This window comes from Marmota flaviventris, chromosome 5 (assembly GCF_047511675.1).
Source record: "Marmota flaviventris isolate mMarFla1 chromosome 5, mMarFla1.hap1, whole genome shotgun sequence".
NCBI lineage: Eukaryota > Metazoa > Chordata > Mammalia > Rodentia > Sciuridae > Marmota > Marmota flaviventris.
This window is the reverse complement of record NC_092502.1, coordinates 87489862-87516490: the sequence shown is the minus strand read 5'-3', so window position 1 is coordinate 87516490 and position 26629 is coordinate 87489862. Positions and strand designations below refer to the sequence as shown.

The 26629-nt window shown below is 37.2% G+C and overlaps 1 protein-coding gene and 2 pseudogenes across 1 annotated transcript; 1 reads left to right on the top strand and 2 right to left on the bottom strand.

Annotated features, from left to right (window-relative positions):
• Positions 1 to 12260: 12260 nt before the first annotated feature.
• On the bottom strand, positions 12261 to 12737 carry LOC114086422 (CDP-diacylglycerol--inositol 3-phosphatidyltransferase pseudogene; annotated as a pseudogene).
• Positions 12738 to 13692: 955 nt separating this feature from the next.
• On the top strand, positions 13693 to 14728 carry LOC139705781 (zinc finger protein OZF-like). The gene has a single exon (XM_071612386.1). It carries the CDS (start codon positions 13709 to 13711, stop codon positions 14645 to 14647), a length of 939 nt encoding a protein of 312 aa, XP_071468487.1. The 5' UTR covers positions 13693 to 13708; the 3' UTR covers positions 14648 to 14728.
• Positions 14729 to 22288: 7560 nt separating this feature from the next.
• Positions 22289 to 22879, bottom strand: LOC114086497 (rRNA-processing protein FCF1 homolog pseudogene; annotated as a pseudogene).
• Between the last annotated feature and the right edge of the window lie 3750 nt (positions 22880 to 26629).

Below are 26629 nucleotides of genomic sequence, written 5' to 3'. Positions count from 1 at the left end.
GAGATTAGTAGCATTCCTTTGATCTGATTAATTTATATAGGAAACAGGGTATCAGAAACTAAAAAGGCCTATGTTTCTATTCTGAATTATTAAATGTCATGCTTTTCAGGACTTCTCCCAACTGCCCAGTGACAGTTAATAATTTATTAGGTTTTCTTGGGGAGTAACAAGAACAAGGCTAGTATAAGCAGGAAGTAAGAATACATTCCTATAGATTGCCAGATTTTGTTAGTCTTAGAAAACAAATGGTTTAAACCTTTGTTAATGTGGAATAAAATATACCCTTTCATGTACACTATACAATGTACTTAATGGTTTGTTGCAGAATATATATGTAAACATCCAGGTCAAGGAAAATAACATTTTGAGCCTTGAATAATAATATTTTAAGACTTTCAAGAGACACTGAAGAAGGGGCAAGAAGCCAGGTGTCAATGTGCTCCTATAGTTTCAGCTACTTGGGAGTCTGAGACAGGAGGATCACTTGAGCTCAGGAGTTAGAGGCCAGCCTGGATAGCATAGTGAGACCCTGTTTCAAATAAGGAAAAAGGAAAGGGTGAAGAAGTAACTTTAGTTTAACATTTTCTAATTGTCATGTAGACAATTGTTTGCTGAGGGTAATAGCAATTGTACATGAAGTTGAATGTGTAATCAATTAGTCTAAAATTAAACTAGAAGCTATTTTGTAACAGAGTATATTTATAGAGGAAAAATTACTTATAATGGTGTTTCCCAACACAGAATATAATGATATTTGTATGACATACTTAAATAAACTGGAGGAAATTTGGGGACTTGATGAAGACTTTTTTTTTATATTACATAATTACAAGAAAGTAAAATACACCATTTTGGGCAATATATTAAAATTGAATATAGATGACTTTGAGAAATATGAATATACTTCCATCAATATAACTTTGTATATCAGGTTTAATGCCTGAAAAGTATTTAATGTCATTTCTAATCAAAGCATTTTAAAGATGAATGTTCTTTTTTTTAAAAAAATGTTTTAAGTACTGGGGTTTGAACCCAAGGGTATTCTACCACTTAACTACCTCTAGCCCCTTTTAAAATTTTTATTTTATTTTATTTTGTGCCAAGTTGCTCTGGCTGGACTTGAATTTTCAATCCTCCTGTCTTGGCCTCCCAACTAGCTGGGATTATAGGCATGTACCACCACATTCAGTTATCTTTTCAAATTTTTGATAGCACTGTCACTGAAACTTCTTTGCACAATAAAAAAATGTTATTAAAACACCCTATGACCATTCAACAACTTGCAATTTTGATTATTTGATTTTAAATAATATAATAGTGCTTCCTTTAATTTCCTTGTCAAAATCACCATTATAATTTCACCTGGTGATGCACATAGATATAGAATCTATTCAAATTTTATATGTTAAGTATCACAAAATAAAATTGAAATTCCAAATTGGAAAATACACATGACTTTAAGAGAAGTTACCAAGGACCAGCTTTAGGATAAAAGTATTTAGTATATGGGAAGACTAATATTAGGGACACATGTAAAGATACACTTGACAGGAACACCTGACTTGCTTCTTCATTATTTCTTCTCCCATGACCAAATTTTGCTGGGCATGTTATACTAATTACACACACTTAAAATGTAAATTCCTCCAGCAGATTCATAGACCCTTTTCACATCATGAAAAGGGACTTACTTGTAGCAGGTTGCTGAAGTAGATATCAATGTCATAGCTAGTTGCTTAACTGAGTTCTAGGAGCTCAGCATCAAGCTGCTAGCCTGGGTTTCACTAGGAATAAGAAGACCAAATATCTTGAGAGACATAATTAACTGTTTGGAAGCACTGATCATAGAAAGAGAGGTAAGAGAATAACAAAATTAAGCCTGTACTTCAAAAGTTTCTGAAGTAAATGAAGATTTTGCTGAATAAAATAGATGAACACTTAAAATATTGAATTTAATTTAGAATTATTAAACTTGAAGCAATGGATGCTATTAATTCCAATTGTTGAAAATGGTTTTTAGTCAAGTGTGGTAACTCATCCCTATAATCCCAGCTACCCAGGAGGCTAAGGCAGGAGGATTGCAAATTTGAGGCTAGCCTCAGCAACTTAGTAGGGACCCTGTCTCAAAATTAAAAATTAAAAGGGCTGGGGATGTAGGTCCCTGCTAAAGCAGCCCTTGGTTCAATTCCTAGTACTGAAAAAATATTTTAATGAAAATGGATAATTAAACATAATTGTATACAAGTATTTAGTAATAAATCTTCCTTATTTAGAGGAGATTCTTTAAAAATATGCATTTACCAAGGGAATCTTAGAATATTCCTGCTTGTTTTTCTAGGAAATGCTTATGCTTTTGGTTTGCACAAATTTGGTTTGCACTCTCAAACACTCTCAGTTTCCCAAGGAATGTCTCATATATAACTACTTTCTTTTCTCCTGAGGTGTACTTTTCTATGAGGATTATAAATGCTTAGTATTGAAAAAATGACCTCAATGTTATCTAGTTCCTTGCTTTACAACATGTGGTCCACATGCCAGCACCATGGGCACCACTAGGGAGCTTATTAGAAATACAGGCCATCAACTCCCACCCAGAACTACTGATTCAGAACTTAATGAGTCTTTGGTGAATCATTCCACATGAAGTTTGAGATCTAGTTAACAAGTTAACACCCCTTATATGCCTGACACTCCTCAGAAGTATTCCTAGCAAGTTGTCAGGTAATCATGGTCTCCCAAAGCAACTTCTTTGGTTTAGATTGGCACAATGGTTACAAAGTCCACCCTTGCAATGACATAAATCTTCCCTCATTACCTACTTCCAGTCAAGCATGCTAATTCTCCCTATAGAAACACTCTGACAAGTCTCTTTTCTACATGATAGCTCTAGCTCTTCATATTTTGAAGACAGATTATTATGTCCTGTTAAATTTTTTCTACTCTAGTTAAATACCCCTCATATTTTAAAAACTTTTGCATTGTGGTTACTCATGTCTGAATAGGATCTTTTAAACATAATTTTTAATATATGGTACTGAGACTGCAGTGTGAAATGTATAGTTGGCTACAGTTATGCAAATTTGAGCAGGAATTTTGTCTCCTTTAGGAAACTTTCTGTCATAATTGCCTAAAATAGAATTGGTTTTATTTTTTCTTACTTAACAAATAGTCTTCTAATATCTGTTATTATTCACATGTGCTTGATATTAAGTCACTTCCAACCTGATTTGTATAGTTTTTACTTTTTCTATATGTGTATGGGGAGAGAGAGAGCTCAGAGTGTGAAAGTCAATATTTTTTTCCCACTGAATTTCAGGTTCTGAAGATATTTGGAATTTTGATGTTATCATCCAATGATTTGCTCCTAGCTTCAAGTTGTATATGTAAGTGTCAGTAAACATTAGTGTCTTCATTCACAGTAGTAATAAGATTTAGAAAGAAAAGAAGGCGGACCCACCAAAAAATCTGCTACAAGTTAAAATTGATCTAATAATCGGCACTGTTACTAATTTGCTTTACCAGATAGCAGAAACATCTTGTCACATGAAATTAAGTGTTCAGATAGATAATGGCCATTTTATATATAAAGAACTAGCTTTGGCTTGCATTATCATAATTTGTCCTATGTCATGCTAGGTGTCATTGATCAACATTTTTTTTGAGTACACAAACCAAATTTTTAGTTGTTCTGAATTTTATGATCATCTACTGATGGGAACTCACCTCCCTTTTATTATTGGAACTGAGAATTTTTAACCACTTATAGTCTTTAAGCACTGATCTGTATTCTTCTAACATTCTGCAGTGATTTCTGATGCTATTTCAGATGTCTCAGAATAAATTTACTCTTATATTGAACTTAGCACATACGTGAAATCAGGAGATTGCTTTTCAGTTTTACTGATTGTATTTCTTGCTTGTCATATCTGGGATCAGGATGGTAACACTCTTTTAACCATTAATAGAGATAATCATTGAAGGTTTATTTTTCCCTGTTTGTTTATATGTATCTCAATGCAGTCTTTCAAGATTATCATTGATTAAACAATAAACAGATTAATCCAGAATCACTAGAAGGAGGCGAGAAGCAAAGTTGAAGTTATGTTCAGTTCACTATGTATCTCTCAGTGGATTAATACCTGCTAGTAAGAAACCTTGAGGTGACCAAGCCTTCAGCTGGTGCTGGGGTGGGGAAAAAATCTGAAACCAATTCACATCCTAAGACTGACAACTCCATTCTCAGCTGCCTGTATCTTTTCTTCTCTCCTTGAACCCTTTGACCTTCATCATGGAAAGGGAAAAAACATAAGTGTTACGGCAGAATTAGTACATAGCACATTACCTTAAAAATTCTAAAATAAGGCTGGGCCTGTAGCTCAGTGGTAGAGTGCCTGCCTTGCATATGTGAGGCACTGGGTTTCATCCTCAGCACCACAGAAAAATAAATAAATAAAAATATTGTGACCATCTGCAACTAAAAATGTATTTCAAAAAATTATAAATTAGTTTCTAATATTTAAATTCAGGAGATGTCTCATAAAAAAATGGCTCCTCTTTAAAACTGGAAAGTGCAGGTCTGAGAACAGTGGTCCCCACTATTCTCATATACTAAGACAAAGTGTCAAATTCTGCAAATGTGTTTACTTCATCTCTAATTTCCTCCCCCATAATGAAGAACAAGAATGCTTAACCCTATCAAAAGTAGAGGGAAAAATAGTAGAGAGAATTAAGTGTAAGGACAGAATTTTTTCTTTTTTTATATTTATTTTTTAGTTTTTTTTTAAGCTGGACACAATATCTTTATTTTATTTTTTATGTGGTGTTGAGGATCGAACCCAGCGCCCAGCGTATGCCAGGCGAGCGCACTATCGCTTGAGCCATATCCCCAGCCCAGACAGAATTTTCTCTTATGCCAGACTTACCCATTAAATTATAGTGTCTGCCTGTCTCCTGGGAATGCTGTGATTGTGTCTTCAACCCTTCCCTAGGGCCTCCTGTAGACTCTACAATGTTCAAATCTGACCTTGTGTTTCCATGGCTCTCTACTCAGAGGCAGAAAGTGAAGGATAGGCCAGTAGGTACCCTATCTCAAGCAAATAATGTGTATTGTCAATTATGAGTTGTTATATCAAACTGCAAAAACTTATTCCAATCTTATGTGTTTGGGAAAGAAATGAACTTGAGGGTGGAGGTGGGAGAGATGGAAGCAGGGTAAGGCAGCACATTAAAGCTACTCAAATTCTTCTGACTCTCCAGTCTCAATTAATCAGGTACCTACATATGGAGAAATGTGCGAGTGAGTTCAACAGTGAGAAATTCAGGAAAGAAATAGGAATGAGAAAGTGGGCACAATAGCTAATGATCCAGCTTCTCCTTTCCTAGTTTTCTGTCAATGAACAAAGTAAAGGCTGCAGCTTTAATTTTATCAGCAAAGCTAGTTACAAACTAATAGAAAACTGACACCATTTAATACACTAGGTGAATACTATTTCAAGAAACATTCAGCACAGAGATAAGAGCAGACTCATTGCAGACCACATGGGTATGAATCCCAGCTCTGCCACTTATTAGCCAGGGACATTTGGACATGTTTTCAACAATTCTTTACTTTAGTTTCTTCATTTATAAAATGGAGCATAAAGGTGACTTACCTGATGGAGTTATTATATATAACTTGTACTTTCTAGTACAAGTCAATGAGAGTTATTTTTACTGAGTTGTGGGGTGGGGGGGAAGCTCTCTCCTTACATCACAGTTTTTTATGCCAAGTGTTTTCAAGTCCTGGAGTCTGGAGGAGGTTGTGTGTTTGTGGAGGCAGGTTGACTGGGGAAATGATTTCAAAACCGAAAGCTGTTGAGCCATGACTCACAACACTCATATTTCTCTCCTCTTTTCCTACCTACTAATTTTCTGTGTGCTCCCCTTCATCTTATGTGTGTGTGTGTGTGTGTGTGTGTGTGTGTGTGTACTCACATGTGCTGGGCAAGCACTCTACCACTGAGCTACATCTCCAGCCCCTCCCCTTCGACTTTTCTTTCTCTCATAGTCCTGTAGTATAATCTTAACTGATTTTCCCATAAGCCTGAATAGAGAGGGAGGACAGATTTATTAACTCCTGTTCACTGAATTGTTGAGTATGAAGTGATTGACTCATGGCTCGTGCAGCTGGCTTCACACGTCTGACTTGGTACCATACCTTTCCTCTTTCAGTTCTTGGCATTTTATTTCAAGATGGAGAATAATCAGTGATGAGTTAAGGGTACTGATAAAACCTAGAGGGTTGCTATTTCTTAACATGTTCTCCAAAAGTGACACCTTACAATAAAGTACTATTTTGACTTGATGTTGTTAAATATGGATTCAACATTCAACATCAGCAGTGAAAATAGTTAAAGGGGGATCTTTTAAACTGTGTTTATCTTTACACCTTGCTCTCTTGCTATTGTAACCAGCCCAGCCTGTGATTCTATCTGTGTGACTGGATAGTAACACAATGATTTAGTTTCTTTCTTAACTTCATGTGGGTAAGTTTGGATCCAGCCTACATAAACCATGATCAAGGGAGTATAGGTAAGTAAGCTAAGGAGGCAAGGACACCCATGTTTTCTTAGTTAATCTGACAGAGCTAAAACCAGAGCTCAGGTCTGCAGTGCTCCCACCCTCCATTTACTGGATTAGTTTGAAGTTTAATATTTTGAGCAGTTGAGCATTGAGTCCCCTCTATCTCTTACTAGCATAGTTACCTGGGACAGCTCTTGAAGCTTCAGTTTTCTCTTCTGTGAACAGAGGAAATAACATTGCCTGTTATTTATGAGAACTGAATGTGTCTAAATCATATAAATCCCTTCAAATAGGGCTCAATGCATGGTCAGGGCTCAATAAAGGTTAGCTGTATGACTATTAGACTATCTTTTCTTGTTATTTTCATGGCTTTGCATCAAAGAGAACTGTCCATGTCTTCAAATTAATTCTAGGAGCACCATTCCCTAGGTTTATCTTACTTTAAAATATTACTATCTTTTGTTGTTTTTGTAAACTTGGCATTCTTGCCCCAAATATTGTATGGCAATAATTTTCAAATAGTTTGTTACACATAACATGTACCTGGGGTGCTTACTTAAAATACATATTCCTAAGAACTAACCCCTTTACATTCTGAGATGGTGCGTGACCGAAGAATCTACGAACTTCAACAAATACCCTTCAAGGCTATGAGAAACACTCTGAGAGGCCCTCAACTAACATTTGCTTCTACCCTTACTGCTTCTCTTCCTCTTCCAATTCCACTTCATGGTCTACTCCTTCTTCTCCTCTTCTTCCATTAAGTTTCTTTTTTTTAATCATCATTATTCTCTTCATCTTCTCTAACTTCTGCTCATTTCTTTCCTCCTCCTCCTCCTCTTCTTCCTCCTCCTCCTCCTCCTTCTCTTCCTCCTCCTCCTCCTTCTCCTCCTCCCCCTCCTTCTCCATCTCAAATAGATTGCCTGAGGTTATTTTCCACTGTTAGGCTAACTCTATTATTATCTCTTCGGAGATAATAATACCACTGAACTTAGGGAGAAAAAACAGAGTAATTACTCAAAGACTAACACATGTATATCTTCTCTGGATCCAATTAGGAAGCTAATCTTTAGGTTCAAGTAACCATTTCCTCACATCACTGGAGGGCTCTCACCATCTCACAAGGCCTCAAAGAGCCATGATTGTTTCTGGAGCTTATCAATGTTGATCCACATTCAGTGCCCTGACAGTAGGTTTTAAAGTTCTTCCTATGAAGATACAAAACTAGATGTAGAATTATTGTTCTCCACAATAGAAATATTACTTTTTTATTGACGGGTTTTTTCCTAAGATAGTCAGGCACTCCAAGAATTTTATCAACTTTCACTTCCTGCTCCAACTCCTGACTTACTGCACCTAAATGCTGGGAAAATACACACACACACACACACACACACAAACACACAAAAGCCTAGTGCCAGATATGAAATAATTAACCAAGTATGGTCACCAATTTGAACCCTATATCTAGACAGCCTCCAAAAAGCAGGTATTTTTCAATTACCAATTTTTCAAAGTATATTTTACCTGAATTGTATATTTGATTATCTTTATCAGTGATTATAATTTTCTGCTGCATACTATAATCATTTAATAGTTTTTTAATACTGTTGCCGGGGTCCTAAACTCCCAGGTTGTGATTTAATTGGTGTGGAATGGAAGATGCTAGTTGATTCTATTGGGTATCATTGGTTATCTGCTGAGATACATGAATCAAATGTACTTAATCATTTCCTGCTCTTTATGTTATCCTGGGGTATAGACATAGATTTAGCCTAGAAGTAAAATAAAGCAGGATAACTTCAAAAACACATTTGTCTCAATTACCTGCATATTTTAAGGGAAATGAAATGCTAAGATTTCTTAAATATCTCAATTCTCTATTTCATTTTAGGATAAATATGACCTTGTCAAAATGAATTTCAGCACCTTATAATACATGGAATCTTAAGGACTTTCCAAATGAATTTTAGCAGTACTAGAAATAAAGATAAAAGAAAATTAAACCTGGTGGTTAAACAATTTCCTTTGCTGAATCACGGTTGTTATTGTAGAAGTAGCCATTTGAGCTGAGAGTTCACCCAACCTTGTCCTGTGTGAGCTTATGAAGGCTAAATGGAGACACTTACATAAAGAGGATGTTCTTTGTACCAGTTCATGTTTCTAGCTTATGCTTTTTCTATTTTGATCAAAAAGTAATGTACTGATATTATGACTTGCCAATAAACCTCACGTAACATTTTTTCATGTTGTTGGTGCTAGGCATAAAACTTTTTTTAAAAAAATTAGATCACTAGTAATTTCGTACTGGTGTCTGTCTTAAGGGTCTGGCACTGTAAATCAAAAATTTGACTCAAAAATTTGAATTCTTCTCTGATGTTATCTCAAGCTCCAAATTCTGCTGGTTTCTATGATTTAAAATATCCTCTTTAAATATTCCCACCAAATCATTGTCTATAAACTATCTTTTCTTCTCTTGTTTACGTTTCTTCTTTTTTTGTTGTCATACTTTCTGTGAATTTTTCTCAATGTATATTTCAACCCTTCTACTGAGTTTTTTCACTTAATAGTATTAATTTTCAAGAGATTATTTTTGCTTTATGACTGTTTCTTTTTCTTTGCCCCTGTTCTCTCAAGGTTTAGAATATTAATACCAGTTTCTTTTGTTTGTTTGTTTTTTAAAATTTCCTCTCTCTGGGTAGTTCAGTAATTTGTTTTCCCCTGTTTGGTTTCAGCTCCCTCTCTCATAGTAAGGGCATTCCTCAGATCTCTGGTGATACTTGGTTGCTGAGCCACATTAAGAGTAAAGAGAGAAAGACTGTGATCATTTAAGTGGGGACTGACAGTCGAGTGCTTTGCTGCAGATTGGTCTGCTGAGTGGATGAGAGGAGAGAATTCTGGTAGCAGAGTGTTTCCCAAAGGCATTCCTTCTGGGTCTGTCAGATTCTTGAGGGAGTGGACCAGAACCCTCGGGAACTCAGCATACATTGTATCTCAAGGGACGTTTCATGTTTCAGTGAGAAACCTCCAGCTTTAAAGGTGCCTGATGTCCCTGGTGAGCCCCAGTTTTACTCTCTGAGGAAGAAACCTTCCGTCTCTCTCAAGGGTGGTAGAAGGACAGTTTCTGGCAGTGGAGAGTGTGATGTCAGAAACTTCTCAAACAGACTTTCAAGCAATCTTTTTTATTTTAGCATCTATTTTCATCCCAATGACCAGACCTATTTTATAGTTGCCAATTCCTAAGCCCAAGGAAGTTCCAAGGTGTAGAAAGGTTTACTTCTTGGCTTTTCCTGCCACTCATTTGACAGTCAGTTTTATCGGGTCTTCTAAATTATCTGCTTTTCTGCTTCCATAATTTTCTTATTTTTGTTTCCACTCCTATCATTCCTATTCCATGAATTCATTCATTGTAGTTTTTGGAGGGTTTTAGGAGAGAATGAAAGTAGACACTTATATTTAACCAACAAATTTTAGCTGGAAGTGTTGTGGTCAATCAAAAAGAATCACAGTATTTAATTACTAATAAACCATAGGGTAGTTATACAATGGAAAGCTATGCAACCTTAAAAATCATACCAGTGAATATTTATTGTTATGGAAATATATTGATATATTATGTGGAAAGTGATAGTTTATTGTCATTAATAATAGCAGCAAACTAAGCAATTTCCCTGTCCTTACTCTTCTACTAAGGATCCTATATCACTTGAATCTCACACAAAAAAAAATCTTTAAGGGAACTACTATTGTTATCAGTTTTATACATGAGGTTTCAAGAGAAACTGGGGTTTCAAGAGATTAAGCAATTTACCCGAGGTCACAATGTCTTTGACCCAAATTTAAAAAGACTACCACTAAGAAGGAGAAGGAGAAGGAGGAGGAGGAGGAGGAGGAGGAGGAGGAGGAGGAGGAGGAGGAGGAGGAGGAGGAGGAGGAGGAGGAGGAGGAGGAGGGAAATGAGCAGAAGTTACAGGAGATGAAGATAATGATGATGATTTTAAAAAGAAAGTTAATGACAGAAATGGAACTCACAAGCAACAATGAGTTCTATCCACAAGCCATATCAAACATCAAAAGGCTACTAGAACACCTTTGACAAGGATGCATTTGACCAAGCACAGCCTCTGAGGTTCCCCTTCTTCCCAGGGGATGAGATGCTGGTCAGCAGCTTGTAGAGATGAGAAATCTGATAGACCTAGGGCAAAAAGTAGGAGATTGATTTCTTTACTGTTTTCATTGCCCAGAAACAACTTATCCTATCATGTAAGGCAACAAATCACACAACTCAACAATTCTGATATCCAGGTCTTTGCCTAAGTTCTGATCCAGAGATTTATTTGACACAGTTGTGTACCTTATTTTATTTTGTGCCTAGATTATAGAAGTTTTCCATTTATGTACATTGAGTGGATCCCCATAAACAGGTCTGTCACAGTCTATTTTATACAATTAATATGTGAAATTTGTAGTATATAATTCAACTTATATAAAATAAAAAGAATATATTTCCATAATCCATATGAAATTTATCCTTTGAAATTCCAAGGAATATGTCCCTGGCTGCCCTAGAGATGTATGTTGGAGCACAGGACACTGTTATCCATGCTACCATTCCTATGGTCTGTCATTTATAGGTTAATTTCCATGATGAAAACATTTATCAAAGTCCATAGAGAAAGGAAATCCTTCCCTTCCTTTTTTTTTTTTTTTTTTTTTTTGGCGGGGGGAGGAAGAATTAAGTGGAGTTTATTAAAATTGCAGACTTCTGGGTTCATCTCTGGAGACTGATTGATTCTAAAGGTCCAAGAGGTTGCATTCTGAGAATAACCTATAAGTGGTCTAAGAGCCACATTCTGAGAAACCAACTAATCTTTTCTGGAATATTTATTAAGTAACTACTGAATGTCAGGTTAAGGTAAATATCTATCTAACCACAGAGAAAGGAACAGGAAGTCTGTGCACTCAGGGAATTTACACTCTAGTGGGGGGTAGAAATATCAAGAATATGACCATCTGGGACATAAAGAAGGTGGGTTGAGAAGATGTGGCATGAGCGTGGGTGGTCGGAAGGACTTTTCTCTGTCATTCTGGAATGACAGAAAGGAGCCAGCCTCAAACCAGGGGAAAACATCCAGACCTTCCTTTTTCCCAATCTTCCCTTAATCCAGGGCCTGATCCAAAAATGTCTAAAAGGAAACCAAGTCCAGAAGAGAGAAACTGTTGCCTTTATTATCAAGGCTTTCAAGGTCAGGGTAGACTGGATGGAGGAGACTGCCATAGGAAGGATCTAGACGGCCCCTTTCCTCCTGGGCACTGTGTCCCAGGCTTCCTGTGGCAGGGGGCAGAGATCTGACTCACCTGCCTTTTGGGAAACATGGCCCCTGTATCATCTCTCTCAAGTGTCCCTAAAACCTCAGGCCAGGCCAGAAGCCAGGGCTGAGCCAACCACATGTGTGGCTATGCATAATCCTCAAATAGGCTGCCTGGTACCACAGGGCCTCCTGAGCATCCTTTTTGATTTGTAGACCAGGTCTTTGGGGATCACAAGGGTGGGCCTAATCTTCAGGGTTACAGAGGTTGTGACAATACCAAAGAGAGGCTGACCCCCATCCCAGCACGTTGGAGAACACATTAGGAAGATATGAGAATGGGCCTCCTAGGAGGGAAAGGGAAGCCATGTGGCACAATAAGATGACCAATCAGGTGGGAGGTTCCAGAAGTTGTCAGGGTCACTTCTTCTTGGCACAGTCTGCCGCATCCAGGGCAGCCATGTTGCGGGCAGCTGTGATCAGGTGGATGACACTGATGAGGGACTTGAGCAAAGCGATGGGGGCAGTGACCCAGAGACCCATTCGGAAAAGCCCCACAGAGCCAACTAACGGTCCTTCGGAGAAATTGAACAGGTAGAGGAGGCAGCAGAAGAGCTCATTTCTAGCACACAGGGTGAACAGAGCAGGCCTGGAGGTGTAGTAAATCCAAAGCACTGGATTCCCAGAGAGGTCAATCATCTTGTGACTCTCACTACCCCGGACCACAAAACTGTGGAGGTGCAGCCAGTGACTGGCCACATCCAAGCTCATGCTGATCTGGAAGAGAAGGGTAGCTCAAGGGTACAGCAGGGCCAGGTTGACCAACAGACACATGGTAGAGCATCAGTCCGTCAGCATGTCCAACATGGCTCCAAACCGGGTTCCTTGATTGAGCATGTCCATCAAAAGCGTCCAGAAGTCCACTCAGCAGATAGAAGGAGGAGGCTGTGAAGGGGCAGCAGGGCATGAAGTAGAAAGCAATGATGGTGAAGACAATCCGGGCATAACTCTTCTGCTCTCGTCCTTGCAAAATTGGAGATCAGAGAAAGGAGGAAGATTTTTGGTCTTTGTCCGCGGGTCAGGACGGTCTCTTGGTCCACGTGGCGCGCAGGACTCTCTCTAAAGCAGATTTCTTCAAGAGGAATTGCCCAATGCAGGTGATAAAGAGACCAAACTGTATGATCCTCCACTGAAGCAAGAAGATCCACTGGATGGTGGGGAAAAAGTAGAAAAGAAGTCTTGTCAGAAAAAGCCTGAGAAGATGATGAGCAGATAGAGAAGCAACAAGACTTGGGAGGCAAGTTGTGTTCATCAAACTACAGACTGAGGAAAAAAGGATGTGGATATAAGAAAATTGGAAAAATCCTGTTTGCTCAACCTCATTTCTTTAAGGAAACATTTTTGAAGTTTTAGGTTGAAACTGTTTAGACTTAACCATGAGGGAAGGTATGTAGTTGAGTCTCCAATTTTACTAGCTGGATGTTCTCTACCACTGCTTATTTCTTATGGTAATATCCCCCTATAAGTGTAAAGCAGTGTGAAATGCCTTCAGTATAAAAAGTGTGATATAGCATCTGATAGCAGAGCATTCATACTGGAGGAAAACCTCATGAGTTTACTGAATGTGGGAAAACTTTTACCCACATATCACATTTCATTGAACATAGAAGTCATGCTGAAGGGAAACCTTGTGCTTCTAAAGAGTATTGAAAAGCCTTTAGCTAGATGATAAAATTTTCTCACAAATCTTATCCATTCCTCTGCATTTGAGAGGTCATACAGAGAAGCCTTCTAAATGAAAGAAATGTGGAAATATCTTCAGTCAAAAGTAAATCCTCATGTATCAAGAAATTCATACTGGAGAGAAACCTTGTGAATGTGGGAAAGCTTCCATTCAGATGTCACACCTCAGTCAGCAGAGAATTTATAGTGGGGAAAGCCCCTTTGCCTGTAAGGTATGTGGGAAAGTCTTCAGCCACAAATCCAATCTTACTGAGCATGAGCTTTTTCATAATAGAGAGAAACCTTTTGAATGTAATGAATGTGGGAAGGCCTTTAGCCAAAAGCAGTATGTCATTAAACATCAGAATACTCATACTGGAGAGAAGCTTTTTGAGTGTAATGATTGTGGAAAATCCTTCAGCCAGAAAGAAAACCTCCTTACCCATCAGAAAATCCACACTGGAGAGAAACCTTTTGAGTGCAAAGATTGTGGGAAAGCTTTCATTCAGAAGTCCAACCTTATCAGACACCAGAGAACTCACACAGGAGAGAAGCCCTTTATATGTAAGGAGTGTGGGAAAACCTTTAGTGGGAAATCAAATCTTACTGAGCATGAGAAAATTCATATTGGAGAGAAACCCTTTAAATGTAATGAGTGTGGAACAGCTTTTGGCCAGAAGAAGTACCTCATAAAGCATCAAAACATTCACACTGGAGAGAAACCCTATGAATGTAATGAATGTGGAAAAGCCTTCTCTCAACGAACATCACTTATTGTGCATGTGAGAATTCATTCAGGTGATAAACCTTATGAATGCAATGTATGTGGAAAAGCCTTCTCTCAGAGTTCATCTCTCACTGTACATGTAAGAAGCCATACAGGTGAGAAACCTTACGGATGTAATGAATGTGGAAAAGCTTTCTCTCAATTCTCAACCCTAGCTCTGCATTTGAGAATACATACAGGTAAGAAACCTTACCAATGCAGTGAATGTGGGAAAGCTTTCAGCCAGAAATCACACCATATTAGACATCAGAAAATTCATACTCATTAAAAACCCTATGAGTACCTTCAAGATAGGAACACATCAAAAATTTATATATCATAAAGTCATTCTGAGGCAGTGTATCACAAATGAAGGGAACAACTTTGAGGACACTGAAAATTCATACTGAAGAGGAAGACGTTTGTATGATAAGCAGACTGCCAATAAAAAAAATACTCCACAGTCAATGGTAAAGGTAATGCTGAAACAATAGACATTTCCATTAAAATTGGAACAGAAAACAGGCCTGTTACTCCATCAATATAGATGTGAAGTTCTTCACTTGTGTAATAATTTGTATTAGAAAGGAAGAGACAAAAACAGATGGTATGATCATCTATAAGTAATAAAACTCTGGTATTGCTTCAGCAGAGGGAAAGAGATTCCAGAAAGAGAACTATGCATTTAGTAGAACTTGCAATATTAAATAAATTCATCAGATGAGTAAATACGGGACTATTTAAAAAAATTATTTGGAGGTAATTTGTTCTCTGAAGGGGAAAGAAAATAGACCATGAACACACAAGCAAAATTCATGGGAATTGAAGACTGAAAGATACAAAAGCCATGCACTAAAGTGGCTGTGACCTTTGGAGTAGGGAAACTTTCCTTCTTAACAAATTTAAAAATATTTAGCAGTTTTACTTGTGAGTGTATATGCTCAGGAGATACCAGGAAATTTACTGTGGCTTGATTTGTAGCCAAATATTGGAAACAACTTAAATGTTCATCAGGAACAAAAAGAAGTTCTTATGATGTGACACTATACATCTGCAAAATGCAACTATGAGATCCACATGTTATTAACAGAAGGATCTAAAAAAAATTGCATTGAGGGGGAAAAAGAAGTTGCAGGATGATACATACAGTGACTTTGTAAATTTGAATTAAAATTTCATGAAATTTAGTACTTTATATTGGTAATGAATACATACGTGTATGTTAACATTTTTGAAATGGAGAAATACAGGCCAAACTTTTGATAGTGGTAGCCTGTGAAGAGCAAGAGGGGAAGGGAATAAGTATGGGAGGTAGGGTGGGGAGGGGGCTTCAGCTTTTTATATAAAACATCCATTTCTCTTGAAGACTGCAAGTAAATATATGAAGATACTGGCTAATTCTGGATTGTGGTATATGGATATCTTGTCTTATTTTTTGTACTTTTCTGTATTTTTAAAATTTCTCAAAGTTAATAAGAATGGGAGTGAGGATGGAACTCTGTACCTGTAGAAGTTATGTTATAATGGACTAATTCCCAATCAAATACTAAACTTTTTATAGAAAATATTTCTAAAATTTTATCAACAATGAGTGGATGGACTTGCTCTCTATGTAATATGAAATTATCTATTTTATTAAAATTAAAATGACAGCAAAAAAAAAAAAAAAGAGAGAAAGGAGGAAGAAGCCCCTTCCCTTCCTTTTTAAAGAACCACCTTGGCCCCTAATCCCCAGAATAAGCGTATGTATATTTCTGGTGGTACATTCAAAACATGCAGAATAAATTTAGTGGAGGATTGGAAAATAAAGGCTTTGTCTAGATCTCCTATTTTCTTGGCCTAGAGAAGAGAGCCAAGGTATTGCCCAGAAACTTGATCCCTTTGGAATATTCTCTAGATCTCTAGCAGCTGTCATTTTAAGTGGTTCCTGTTTTTTTCTGACCTTACCTCTCTTCTCTTCTTCTTACAGTCTATCCCTCTGTTAAATTGGCTCTCCTTTTAAAGTCCCACTCTTCTCTTTATTTCAGAAACATGCCATCTCTTACTCTAGAATCCTTAATTTCCAAGTCTGGTCTAACCTTGTAAATTTCCTAAGCTTCATGCATTTTTTTTCAAATCTCTGACATTCTCTTGTCTGCATTTTTTGAAGTCAGGTTATGAGCAAAGATGAGTTCCAGATCCTGTTGCTATGTGTAAATTTTAGAGGAGGCAGTCAGGGTGTGTAGTAGGGGAGGCAAGCAAGATGAAGTCTGCTATTTGGTATTGTAAATTAAATTTCAATTATCCAAAGGAACATCAGTGAATTCCAGTGATTTACTTTAGGGCAGAGGGGTGGGAGGGAAAGTAAGAGAGCAGGGGATTAGCAAGGATGGTGGAATGTGATAGACATCATCATCCAAAGTACATGTATGAAGATATGAATTGGTGTCAACCTACTTTATATACAATCAGAGATATGAAAAATTGTGCTGTATACATGTAATAAGAATTGTAATGCATTCTTCTGTCATTTTTTATCAATTAAAAAAAATACCTCATTGGCTGGGTGTGGTGGCACATACTTGTAATCCTAGCCTCTCAAAAAGCTGAGGCAGGAGAATTGCAAATTTGAGGCCAGTCTCAGCAACTTAGTAAGACCCTGTCTCAAAATTAAAAATAAAAAGGGCTAAAGATGTGGCTCAGTAGTAAGAGTGTCCCTGGATTCAATGTCTAGTACCCACCCATCCCCCTGACAAATCCCTTACTGGTTTACATAAGAAACCCATTTTCAATTGTAAATATAACTTGACTTATTTTTTTCCCATAATCCTTGTTACACTAAAAAATGGTCTACCATTTATATGATATTGAAAGCTACCATGGCCAACTGAGTCTCTGTAATTTCTGGACTTTCTTCTGTGTTTGCAGGAGGAAGTGTTTAGATAGGCTCCTCATTAGAATTTGTGTGGAGGGATAAGATTTGGAGATGTGAACCAGGGTTCCCCAAGCTCCTTTCCTATTCAGTTAGCTGCAGGCTTTGCTTCAGAGAGGATGCAGTGTTTTATACCAGAACACAAAAAGAAAATAAGCAGTCAGTGCTCAGCTTTTGAATCGCTAAAAATACAATTTAAACCTCACTGCACACACGTAATCTATAAAGTCAAGGGTATTGATATTCAAGATCCAGTTTCTTTTGAGCTACAAGCGGACAAGCCCCAAAGGAAGTAACACATAAAGTTTGTGTCACAAACAATAGGATGGAAAGAGAATAGATACAGAGCTAGACTGCTGTATCCTAGAGACTAGATAAAGGTTGCTGAGGCTTGGGGAAGAAGGGTCACTTTGAAGAAAAAGCAGCTGAGAAACATGAGTGTGCAATTTTAGCTTTTCCTCAAAGACCAAGGTATGGAGGGAAGGATGGGGACTGAGCTTCCTGTCATTTGGAGATTTGGGAGAACAGGCAGGAGTCCAAGTATTTAACAATTAGAAAGTTGCAAGCATTGGCCAATTAGAAGAGATGTCCCATTAATTCAAAAGATCATTCTGGTCAATGTGAGCTAAATAACAGACTTGGAGAGAGGCAGGTGGTACCTGGCTCCCATCTGAGACAGTGCAGTAGCATTGGTGCATATATGCTTCACAGCACAATGGCAAGGGAGGAATAAAATAAAATAAGCCCAGGCATGAGAAAGCATGAGAGACTCCTTAGGGCTTCTCTCACGCTTTTCAGTAATACCATTACAGCTGAAAGTGTGCAGATCTGAGGGCACTTGGAAGTGGTAGAGGGATCACCAGAGAACTTCAAGAAACCTGAATCCAAGTTAGGACCTCAGGTAGCAGCAGAAATACTGCGCATAAGGGCTAATTTACAAAAGATAGGCAAAACAATTTAAAGCAACTGATGCCATCAGAAAACAATGCATACTGAACAGGTCCAAGTAAATCCAGCACACATATATACACGTACACACACACACACTCATTCCATACGCTCCTGCACAAGCTCTCTTTGGAATTAAATGTCATTTGATTAAAGAATAGAGAAATGAAGAATCTTAACATTGCCTGCATTTGATAATAAAATAACAGCAATAATTTGACTGAGTTTACTTGGAAAGACCTGATACGGTTTTCTTCTTTTATAATAGTACATTTGTTTATAGGAAAACAAAAGATACATATTGCCCTTTGATGCGTACTCTGGAGGGTGTGTATGTGTGCGTGTGTGTGTGTGTGTGTGTGTACACTCTGAGGCACCTTGTCTTTGAGACTCTAACTAAATTGGTTTAAATGCTGTCCATTGTGTTCCAAGACCCTACAAACTTTCCCATCACTCCTGAAAATATAAAAAGAACTAAAAAACACTCTGCTATAACAGCTTCTTACCACATTGGTGGTTTTTAGATATTTTATGTGGTAGAGATTTCTTTTTGGATGGAATTCCCAGTTGTAAAGGAAAGAACATATAAAGCCAGGGTCATTCTGACTGAGCAGAAATGAGGGACCAGAAGCAGTTCAGGGCATCTATCTGGAGCATGGGATTGAAGTGCCCTTACAAAAAAAGCTATTGCTGTCTTCATTTCTAGACTGAGCATATTACAGAAAGTGTATTAACTTGTGTGTGGAGCTATAAATTGTAAAGTTCTAAGTGTGACTCCTGATGGAATGGGAGTTTTGTGCATATATCCCTATGTCCCTTAGGGATTTGACACTATCCAATTATTTGCTACTTTGTGGATTTAAAGGAGAAGTGAAAGCAAGTGACCAAATGTTTTGCTTTGGCATGTGGAAATCATCCTGTAAGCTGTTCAAAAAACCAACTTGCTATATTTTATTAATTCATTTGTTCAACAAATATTTTCTATGCTTTCATCAACACCAAACATTGTGTTGGCTGCTGTGGAAACAGTTTCACTCAACCTCTATGGACAATTTTATTTCTACATGACGTCTTTGAACTGTAGATACTTCTGCTGCATGTAGCATTTTCCAATTAGAACAAACTGAATGTTTGTATGTGTTTATGTCGGTGCTTAAAATCTTGCAGCTCTTGTGGGTTTACTCCCTTTCAGTAAGATCAATGCAAAAAATTTAAATATATAGAGCTTGCCTATGTTGATCAAATTCACATAAGGAAAGTCTGGTCTTAAATACAGAGTCACAAATATAATATCACTGATCAAAAAATTGCAGTCAACCAGATATCTTTAAAGGCGTTTCTGTTTGCCACTTAATTGGATCATATACCATACAAACCTTTCCTAAACTTAGACTCCCTGGATAAATTGTGAAGAAAAATGGTATCTTTTAAAATATTTGGTGCTTTAGCTGGATCAAGTTATACACATGGTTAGAGCAAACAATAGTTCTCTGTCTCCCCAGTGTATCTGATTTCAGTTCCTTCAAGACAACTTTTCAACTTTCTTGACTTTCAAAAATTTCCCTCTAAGTAATATTGGGTCTTTCTTCCTTCCTTCCTTCCTTCCTTCCTTCCTTCCTTCCTTCCTTCCTTCCTTCCTTTCTTTCTTTCTTTCTTTCTTTCTTTCTCTCTTTCTCTCTCTCTTTCTTTCTTTTTTGGTAATAGGGATTAACCCAGGGGCACTTAATCACTAAGCCACATTCCTACTTTTTAAATATTTTTTCATTTTGAGACGGGGTCTTGTCAAGTTGCTTCAGGCCTCACTAAGTTGCTGAGGCTGGCTTTGAATTTTCAATCCTCCTACCTCAGCCTCTGGAACTGCTGGGATTTTCTTTTATCTTGATGTTTTAAAGTTTTAGCCATTGTGTGGCCTGAAGGCATCTAGCCACCTGAAGGCATCTTAACCACCACTGTACCCCTTCCATTTACAATAGCTTCTGTCTCTTCATATATACATCAAAATTCATTCCAGTCATACATTCAGTAATTTCATGATTAGGTCATATAAAGTTGATTCACCCCTAAGGCATATTGTCTACTCTGATTGCTTTTCTCATGGTATATACTTTGTTATGCTGAATATTTTGTGTTCTTTGTTTTGTTTTCTATAAAATTATCACCAATTTATCTCTAAAATTCTCAAATATCTTCTTGTTATATTTAAATGTATCACATAGTCCATCTATGCCATCTTTCTGGGGTCATTTTCTAGAGCCTTCTAACCTGGATTGTCTGGACAAGATTCTCTTGATGTTCCGTGCACCTTGCGGAGAGAACCGTTCATCATTGTCAGGGATTCTCTTCACCATTCTCCTGAGTTAGAACTAATATGCTTGGTCACAAATCTTCTGCCCATCTTGGTATTTTCCTTTGTTTTTATGGATCCTTTTTTAGTAGATTCCTGAAAAAAGGTGCATGTCTAAAAATGCCTTAAATTCAGCCCTCATATCTAATCAAGGATTTGTATGAATGTGTAATACCATATTTTAAATGTGATTTTCCCTGGTCATTTGTATACATTGCTCCAATATCTTACCTCTAACTAAGATTTTGCTAATGTACTCAAAGCTGTCTTCTTTTATTTTATTTTTTTGGAGGATTTTACAATTTTTATAAAACATTATCTCCAATGTTCTGAAATTTCAGTGATGTGCCTCAGCCCAGGCCTCTGTTTACCCAGAGCATGGCTTTCAGGAAATGTGCATGACAAACTGGACCTTCATTTCCTTGCTGCCATGGTTTGCATGTGGTTTTTGGTTCAGAGGTGGGAAACTTGGTCCCAGAGTGACAATATTACCTGAGGTGGAGCCTAATGGGATATAGTTATCTCTTGCTGGGTGTGCTGCTTTTGGAAGAGATCAAGGCATTTCTCCTAGAACCCTGGTTGTCTTTGAGAAAGGAAGCAATTTTTACAAGAGTAAGATTGGCTCTCTGGCTTCCTATTTCATATATGATCTCACCCTCTGATACATGCACAACTGCCATCCACCATAATTCCTCACCAAAGGAATTATTAGTTCACTATTGACATTTCTGTTTTCCCTGTTTGAGATTTCTGTGTTTTGATTGCTGGACCTCTTGATCTGGTCTTTTGTTTGCATAGGGATTATTTCATACCATCGTTTTCTCTCTAAGTTCTCTAAACTTTTAAAAAATATATTTTTAGTTGTAGATGGACACAATACCTTTATTTTATTTTTATGTGGTGCTGAGGATTGAACCCAATGCCTCACATGTCCTAGGCAAGCACTCTACCACTGAGCTACAATCCCAGCACCTCAGGTATCTAAACTTAATAAATAATGATTCAGACTAAATTGAATGAGTTCATATGAAGAAAACTCTCCCCTCCTGGAATGCCCTCCTTCTACATCATCTTCATATGATGACATCCTGCCTATCCAACCACAATCTGATCTGTCTTCTAATTCTTCCAGTTTGTTTTTCCTTGCGAGATTCAAGAATATCTATCACTTACTCCTATAGAACATGTTCAATTGCTTATTTGTACTCTATCTAACCACAGATTGTAGTCCCCTGAAAGGCAGAAACCTCTTTTGGGCACCACCTACCACCCCCATATTGTCTCTAAGAATCTAACCTAGTGGTAACACTATTTAGATTTTTTTTTACTAGAACATCTGATTTATTTTAAAAATGCAACAATTTTTAAATGAGACAAAATATCATTTTCAAAAAGCATCAAGAAGTGAGTATATTTAACCATATTCAGCTAATAACAGAGAAAATAATTCCTGCTATATGAATTATTCTATACTCTATAGCTTGTTTACTGAACTGGCAACTGAGAAAGTTGGTTGAAGGAAGGTAGAGGATTTTGTCTTATAAGAATCAGAACCAAGGGACTGGGGATGTGGCTCAAGCGCTAGCGTGCTCGCCCGGCATGCGTGCGGCTCGAGTTCGATCCTCAGCACCGCATACAAAACAAAAGATGTTGTGTCCGCTGAAAACTAAAATTCTCTCTCTCTCTCTCTAAAAAAAAAAAAAAAAAAAAAAGTAAAATAAAAAGAATCAGAACCAAGGGGCTCCATAATCATCTGGCACTCAATTTTGTATCTGTGGTTAGAAATGTGCATGATAGGAACTCCAGGGTTCCTCCAGATTCTTCCTTTAAGGTCATGGTCAACTGGCCACAATGTAACACATGTGTTGAGTTTGTACTCTTTGTACTCAGCAGTTATCTGCATAGGTTCATTTGTGCATGCATGGTAATCATTCAAACCCTGGATCCTTTGCAATCTTTACAGCTACTTGATATTTTTGCCCGATTTCTCAATTTCAACCCTTACACAGTCAGTTATACAAGGGATACACTTGGCATACAAGCGGTCCATCATTGACTGCACTAAGTCCAGTTTGGCTTTAATGGAAAAATTTGATAAAGTTAGTATCAACCAGGTTATGATAAAGTGGGCCCAGTTGTGTGTTATATTAAAAGAATAAACAGGAAGGGTATTGGGGAATTTCTCTTTCCTTCAGTGCATTGGGATCTTTTATTTTCTTTTTAGGTTTTGATCTGTCCTTTTCTTTAAGCCTCTCATCTCTGAGATTAAACATTTGCTTCATGGTCACATACTTCCTTGCTTTCTTTTACTTTCTCATGTTCCCACCACATACCCATTTTTTCCAGATACTATCCAGTTCTCAATATGTGTCTTTGGAATGAATGAATGATGAAGTGAGTAAGTGAAGAAATTGGTGACTTAAAAAAAAGTCTTGTCATAGAAATTCTAAGTAGATAAGGAATGAGTTCATCAAATGAACAAGCATGACTTCTTTCAAAGGGGAAAAATTTTTGTTTACTTCAGTTAAGAAAAATTTCTTATAGAAAAATTGGCCTAAAAGGAATGATGAAAAGATGTTAAATTTCTGAGTTTCAAAACAGAGCATAAATAGCTATCCAATAATGCCAGTGGAGGACTGGGGTGAAATTCTGTGGTAGAGCTCTTGTCTAGCATGCATGAGGCCCTGGGTTCAATCCCCAAGTTGAAAATAATTTTAACTGAATATTTTTTTCTGTTAATTTATGTGACTATGTGTATATGAATTCAATTTTGAATCCTCTTGGCATTGACTTAGGAAGAGTTATTAATTTTAATTAAGGAAGTATTTAAGCAGATTTTTATATTCTATGAATTTATTTTCCAGTTTATTTTTATTTTGCCTATATGCGTATTTCACCAATGAGTAGTTATATTTACTACAATACATCTAGGAAATTGTGCATCTTAAGGGAACAAAATTTCTTTATGAAATTAAGAGTGGAACAATATAAAAAGGAAAATGGCAATTTCCAGTTATATCAAAATAATATATCAAGGTCACCACAGGAGGCACACTGGGCATCACAGAAAAGCACTGTTAAGAAGATCCAAAGTGGTTTTCCTACAGATGAATGACAGATTGGGCTGCTCTCAGTGGGTAATGTGCAGCTAAGCCTGCATGTGATAAGTTTCCAGTGTGCATGGAACATGCTCCATTGACTTTTATCAGGTAACTAGACTCAATCAATATTTTTGATATATTGATCTGATCAAAAGAAATGCTTTGACATCAAGTAAGAACCTTAAATGTAAAAATAATCCTCAAATATGTAGAACATTCCTGAGTCAAAGATGAAAAAAGTCAGGTGTCTACTCCTTCTGCCTAGTACTTCAGCCACACTGCCAAAAAGAGAATGCAAGAATTCTTTAGATGACTCAAGATAAAAAATAAATAAATAAAAGAAAAAATAAAACATAGACACAATTTAATCTGGCCTTAATTAGTCCCAGTGAACAGGATTTTGGGATTTTGAACAATTCCCTCAAGATTTCTAGTATGTATCCATAGAAATGGTTTTTGGCTTTGTTGAATTCTCTAATATGCTCGCTCTCTCTCTCTCTCTCTCTCTCTCTCTCTCTCTCTCTCTCTTCTCCTTCCCTCCATCCCTCCCTCCCTCTCTCTCCCTCTGTGTGTGTGTGTATGTGTGTGTGTGTATTTATTCCTAAATTGTAATATGAGATGGCTTTAATTACTGAGACTCTATTATGTGGCAGCTGTATCATTTATATTACTCCATTCATTTTGATAACATTCCCATAAGAAAAGCATTATCAGAATGATATTACAGACAAGGAAACCAAAGCCAAAGAGATTAAATAACCTTTTCAAGGTCTGAAACTGGGGAGTTTTTTAGCTAGATTTGAACCTAGATTCAAAGTTAATCCCTTTTTAAAAGAAAAAAAATTGTACATTGCAACCAAGCATTTTGACACTCACCTATAATTCCAGCTGCTTAGGAGGCTCTGGCAGGAGGATTTCAAGACTGAGGCCAGCCTGGGCAACTTAGTGAGATCCTGTCAAAATAAAAAAAAAATAAAAAACAAAGTAGCTGGGGTTTTAGCACAGTAGTAGATCACTTGCCTAGCATATACACAGTAGCCTGGCTTTAGCACAGTAGTAGATCACTTGCCTAGCGTATCCACAGGTTCAATTTCCAGTATTGGGAGGAAAAAAGTGACATTGCTACTTTTAGGTTAGGGACTGTTAATAGTCCCAGCAGTATGATTTTTATTTTCCAGGAGTTCAGTCATCTCACTATGCCCTAATCCTTATAATCAAAAGAAGCAATTCTGTGGCTGGCTGCCAGAGGCAGGGGTGCAGTCATGATGATAGACATCAAGTTGGCCATCACTGAGTTGTCTATCCTGCACCTAGCCCTATGCTGAGCCTAATGGAACCTGCAAAACACTGCAAAATTTAGTCTCCTTCCCCAATAAATTACATTGAACAGAGATTGTTTCTTTTTTAAATTACTGTATTTCCCAAGTGTTTCACCAGTGGCAATTGAAATGATTTTAGGTGGTCCACTGAACCCATATTAAGTAATCTTAAGTCTCAAAGAGCAATGCAGTGCCTTTTCTCTCTCCGATAACAATAACTATCAAGGAGAATGGCTCAGTTTGGCGCTTGTGTGCTTTTAAAACTGCTGCTAACCTCTTTTGCCAATAAAATAAAGGGAAGCATTTGGCTCAGAGCCTTTGGCAAGCAATCAACAAAGCATTTATTTTATTGGTATCCTCTATTAGTGACAATTGGTACTAATTTTTCATTTCTGATAGTGATATAAATTTTTCTAAGTTAATTTAAGGTAAAAGTGAGTCAGTTAAAATATTTTTAAATTAATAGTATAGAAATATATCAATAATGCATATTGAATAGCAATACAAAAATATGGCAAGAAAGTCAAACCTGGAAGATGAATGACTTGAAATACTACCAAAAAGAACAGGCAGGTTATAGGCAGCCTATCCTGTATTCTCTCCTGGAGCAGGCTTGGCCCCAGCTCAGTTACAGGGAAAGGCTGTCTCTTATTTCTTCTGTGAAGAATGAATGGAAGTGAAATATTCTTTTCTGTAGAACAGATTTTTTTGTGAACCAAAAATTATTCATGTAAGTCTCATTCTTAGTAATTAGATGCTATCATAAAAAAAAACAGTGGTCAGTAAGTGATTTTTCTTTCCAGGCAAACTATAAATAATCTTTGGAAATAAAACCAAGTTGGTTCTAACAAGATAAAGATAATAAACCTTGACATCATGGTTCCAGTAATTAAGAGTTTCATTAGGGAAGATTAAACAAGAATAATCAGGTAATACATTTGCTATTTAGTTGCAAAAAATAAGGAGGGCTATGCATCTTGCACAACCTTTCTCTTTATAATGCAAATATGGAATCATAAGAAGAACTTTCTTGCCCAGGGTTGACTGAGAATGTATGCTCCTTATGAAGCAAAAATCCCAAATCCAAAGCTTTATTATTTTGTCCCATTATCTAGCTTTATACACCTTGTATGTGGGGACACTCCTACAACAGTTCCTACAGGGTGGAATTTGTCTCTCTGCTATTGGAACATGGGACAAATGGTCCCTGAAAATTTGCTAATTGAATTAATGAAGGCTGACACTTAAGCTCCTGAAACTGATTTATATAATCATTCTTGAGAGATATCCTTTCATAATATCTTTTGCCTTTCCCCAAGTTCTAAAACAGACTTTACAATATGACTTGACACTATCTTGATGCATCAATTTGTCACTATGAAAATTAACAAATAAATCTCAATTATACAACTTCTGATATCTGGAGTGCTAGGAGAGTTTCATGAAGTTGTTTACCCATGCTAAATGGCCTCAGGTGAACTAACTGTCATATATATATATATATTTAGTACCAGGTATTGAACCCAGGGGTGCGCAACCACTGAGCCACATCCCCAGCCATTTCTTGACATGGGGGATAATAAAAGACAGGGTCTCATTAAGTTGCTTAGGGCCTTGCTCAGTTGCTGAGGTTGGCTTTGAACTCAGG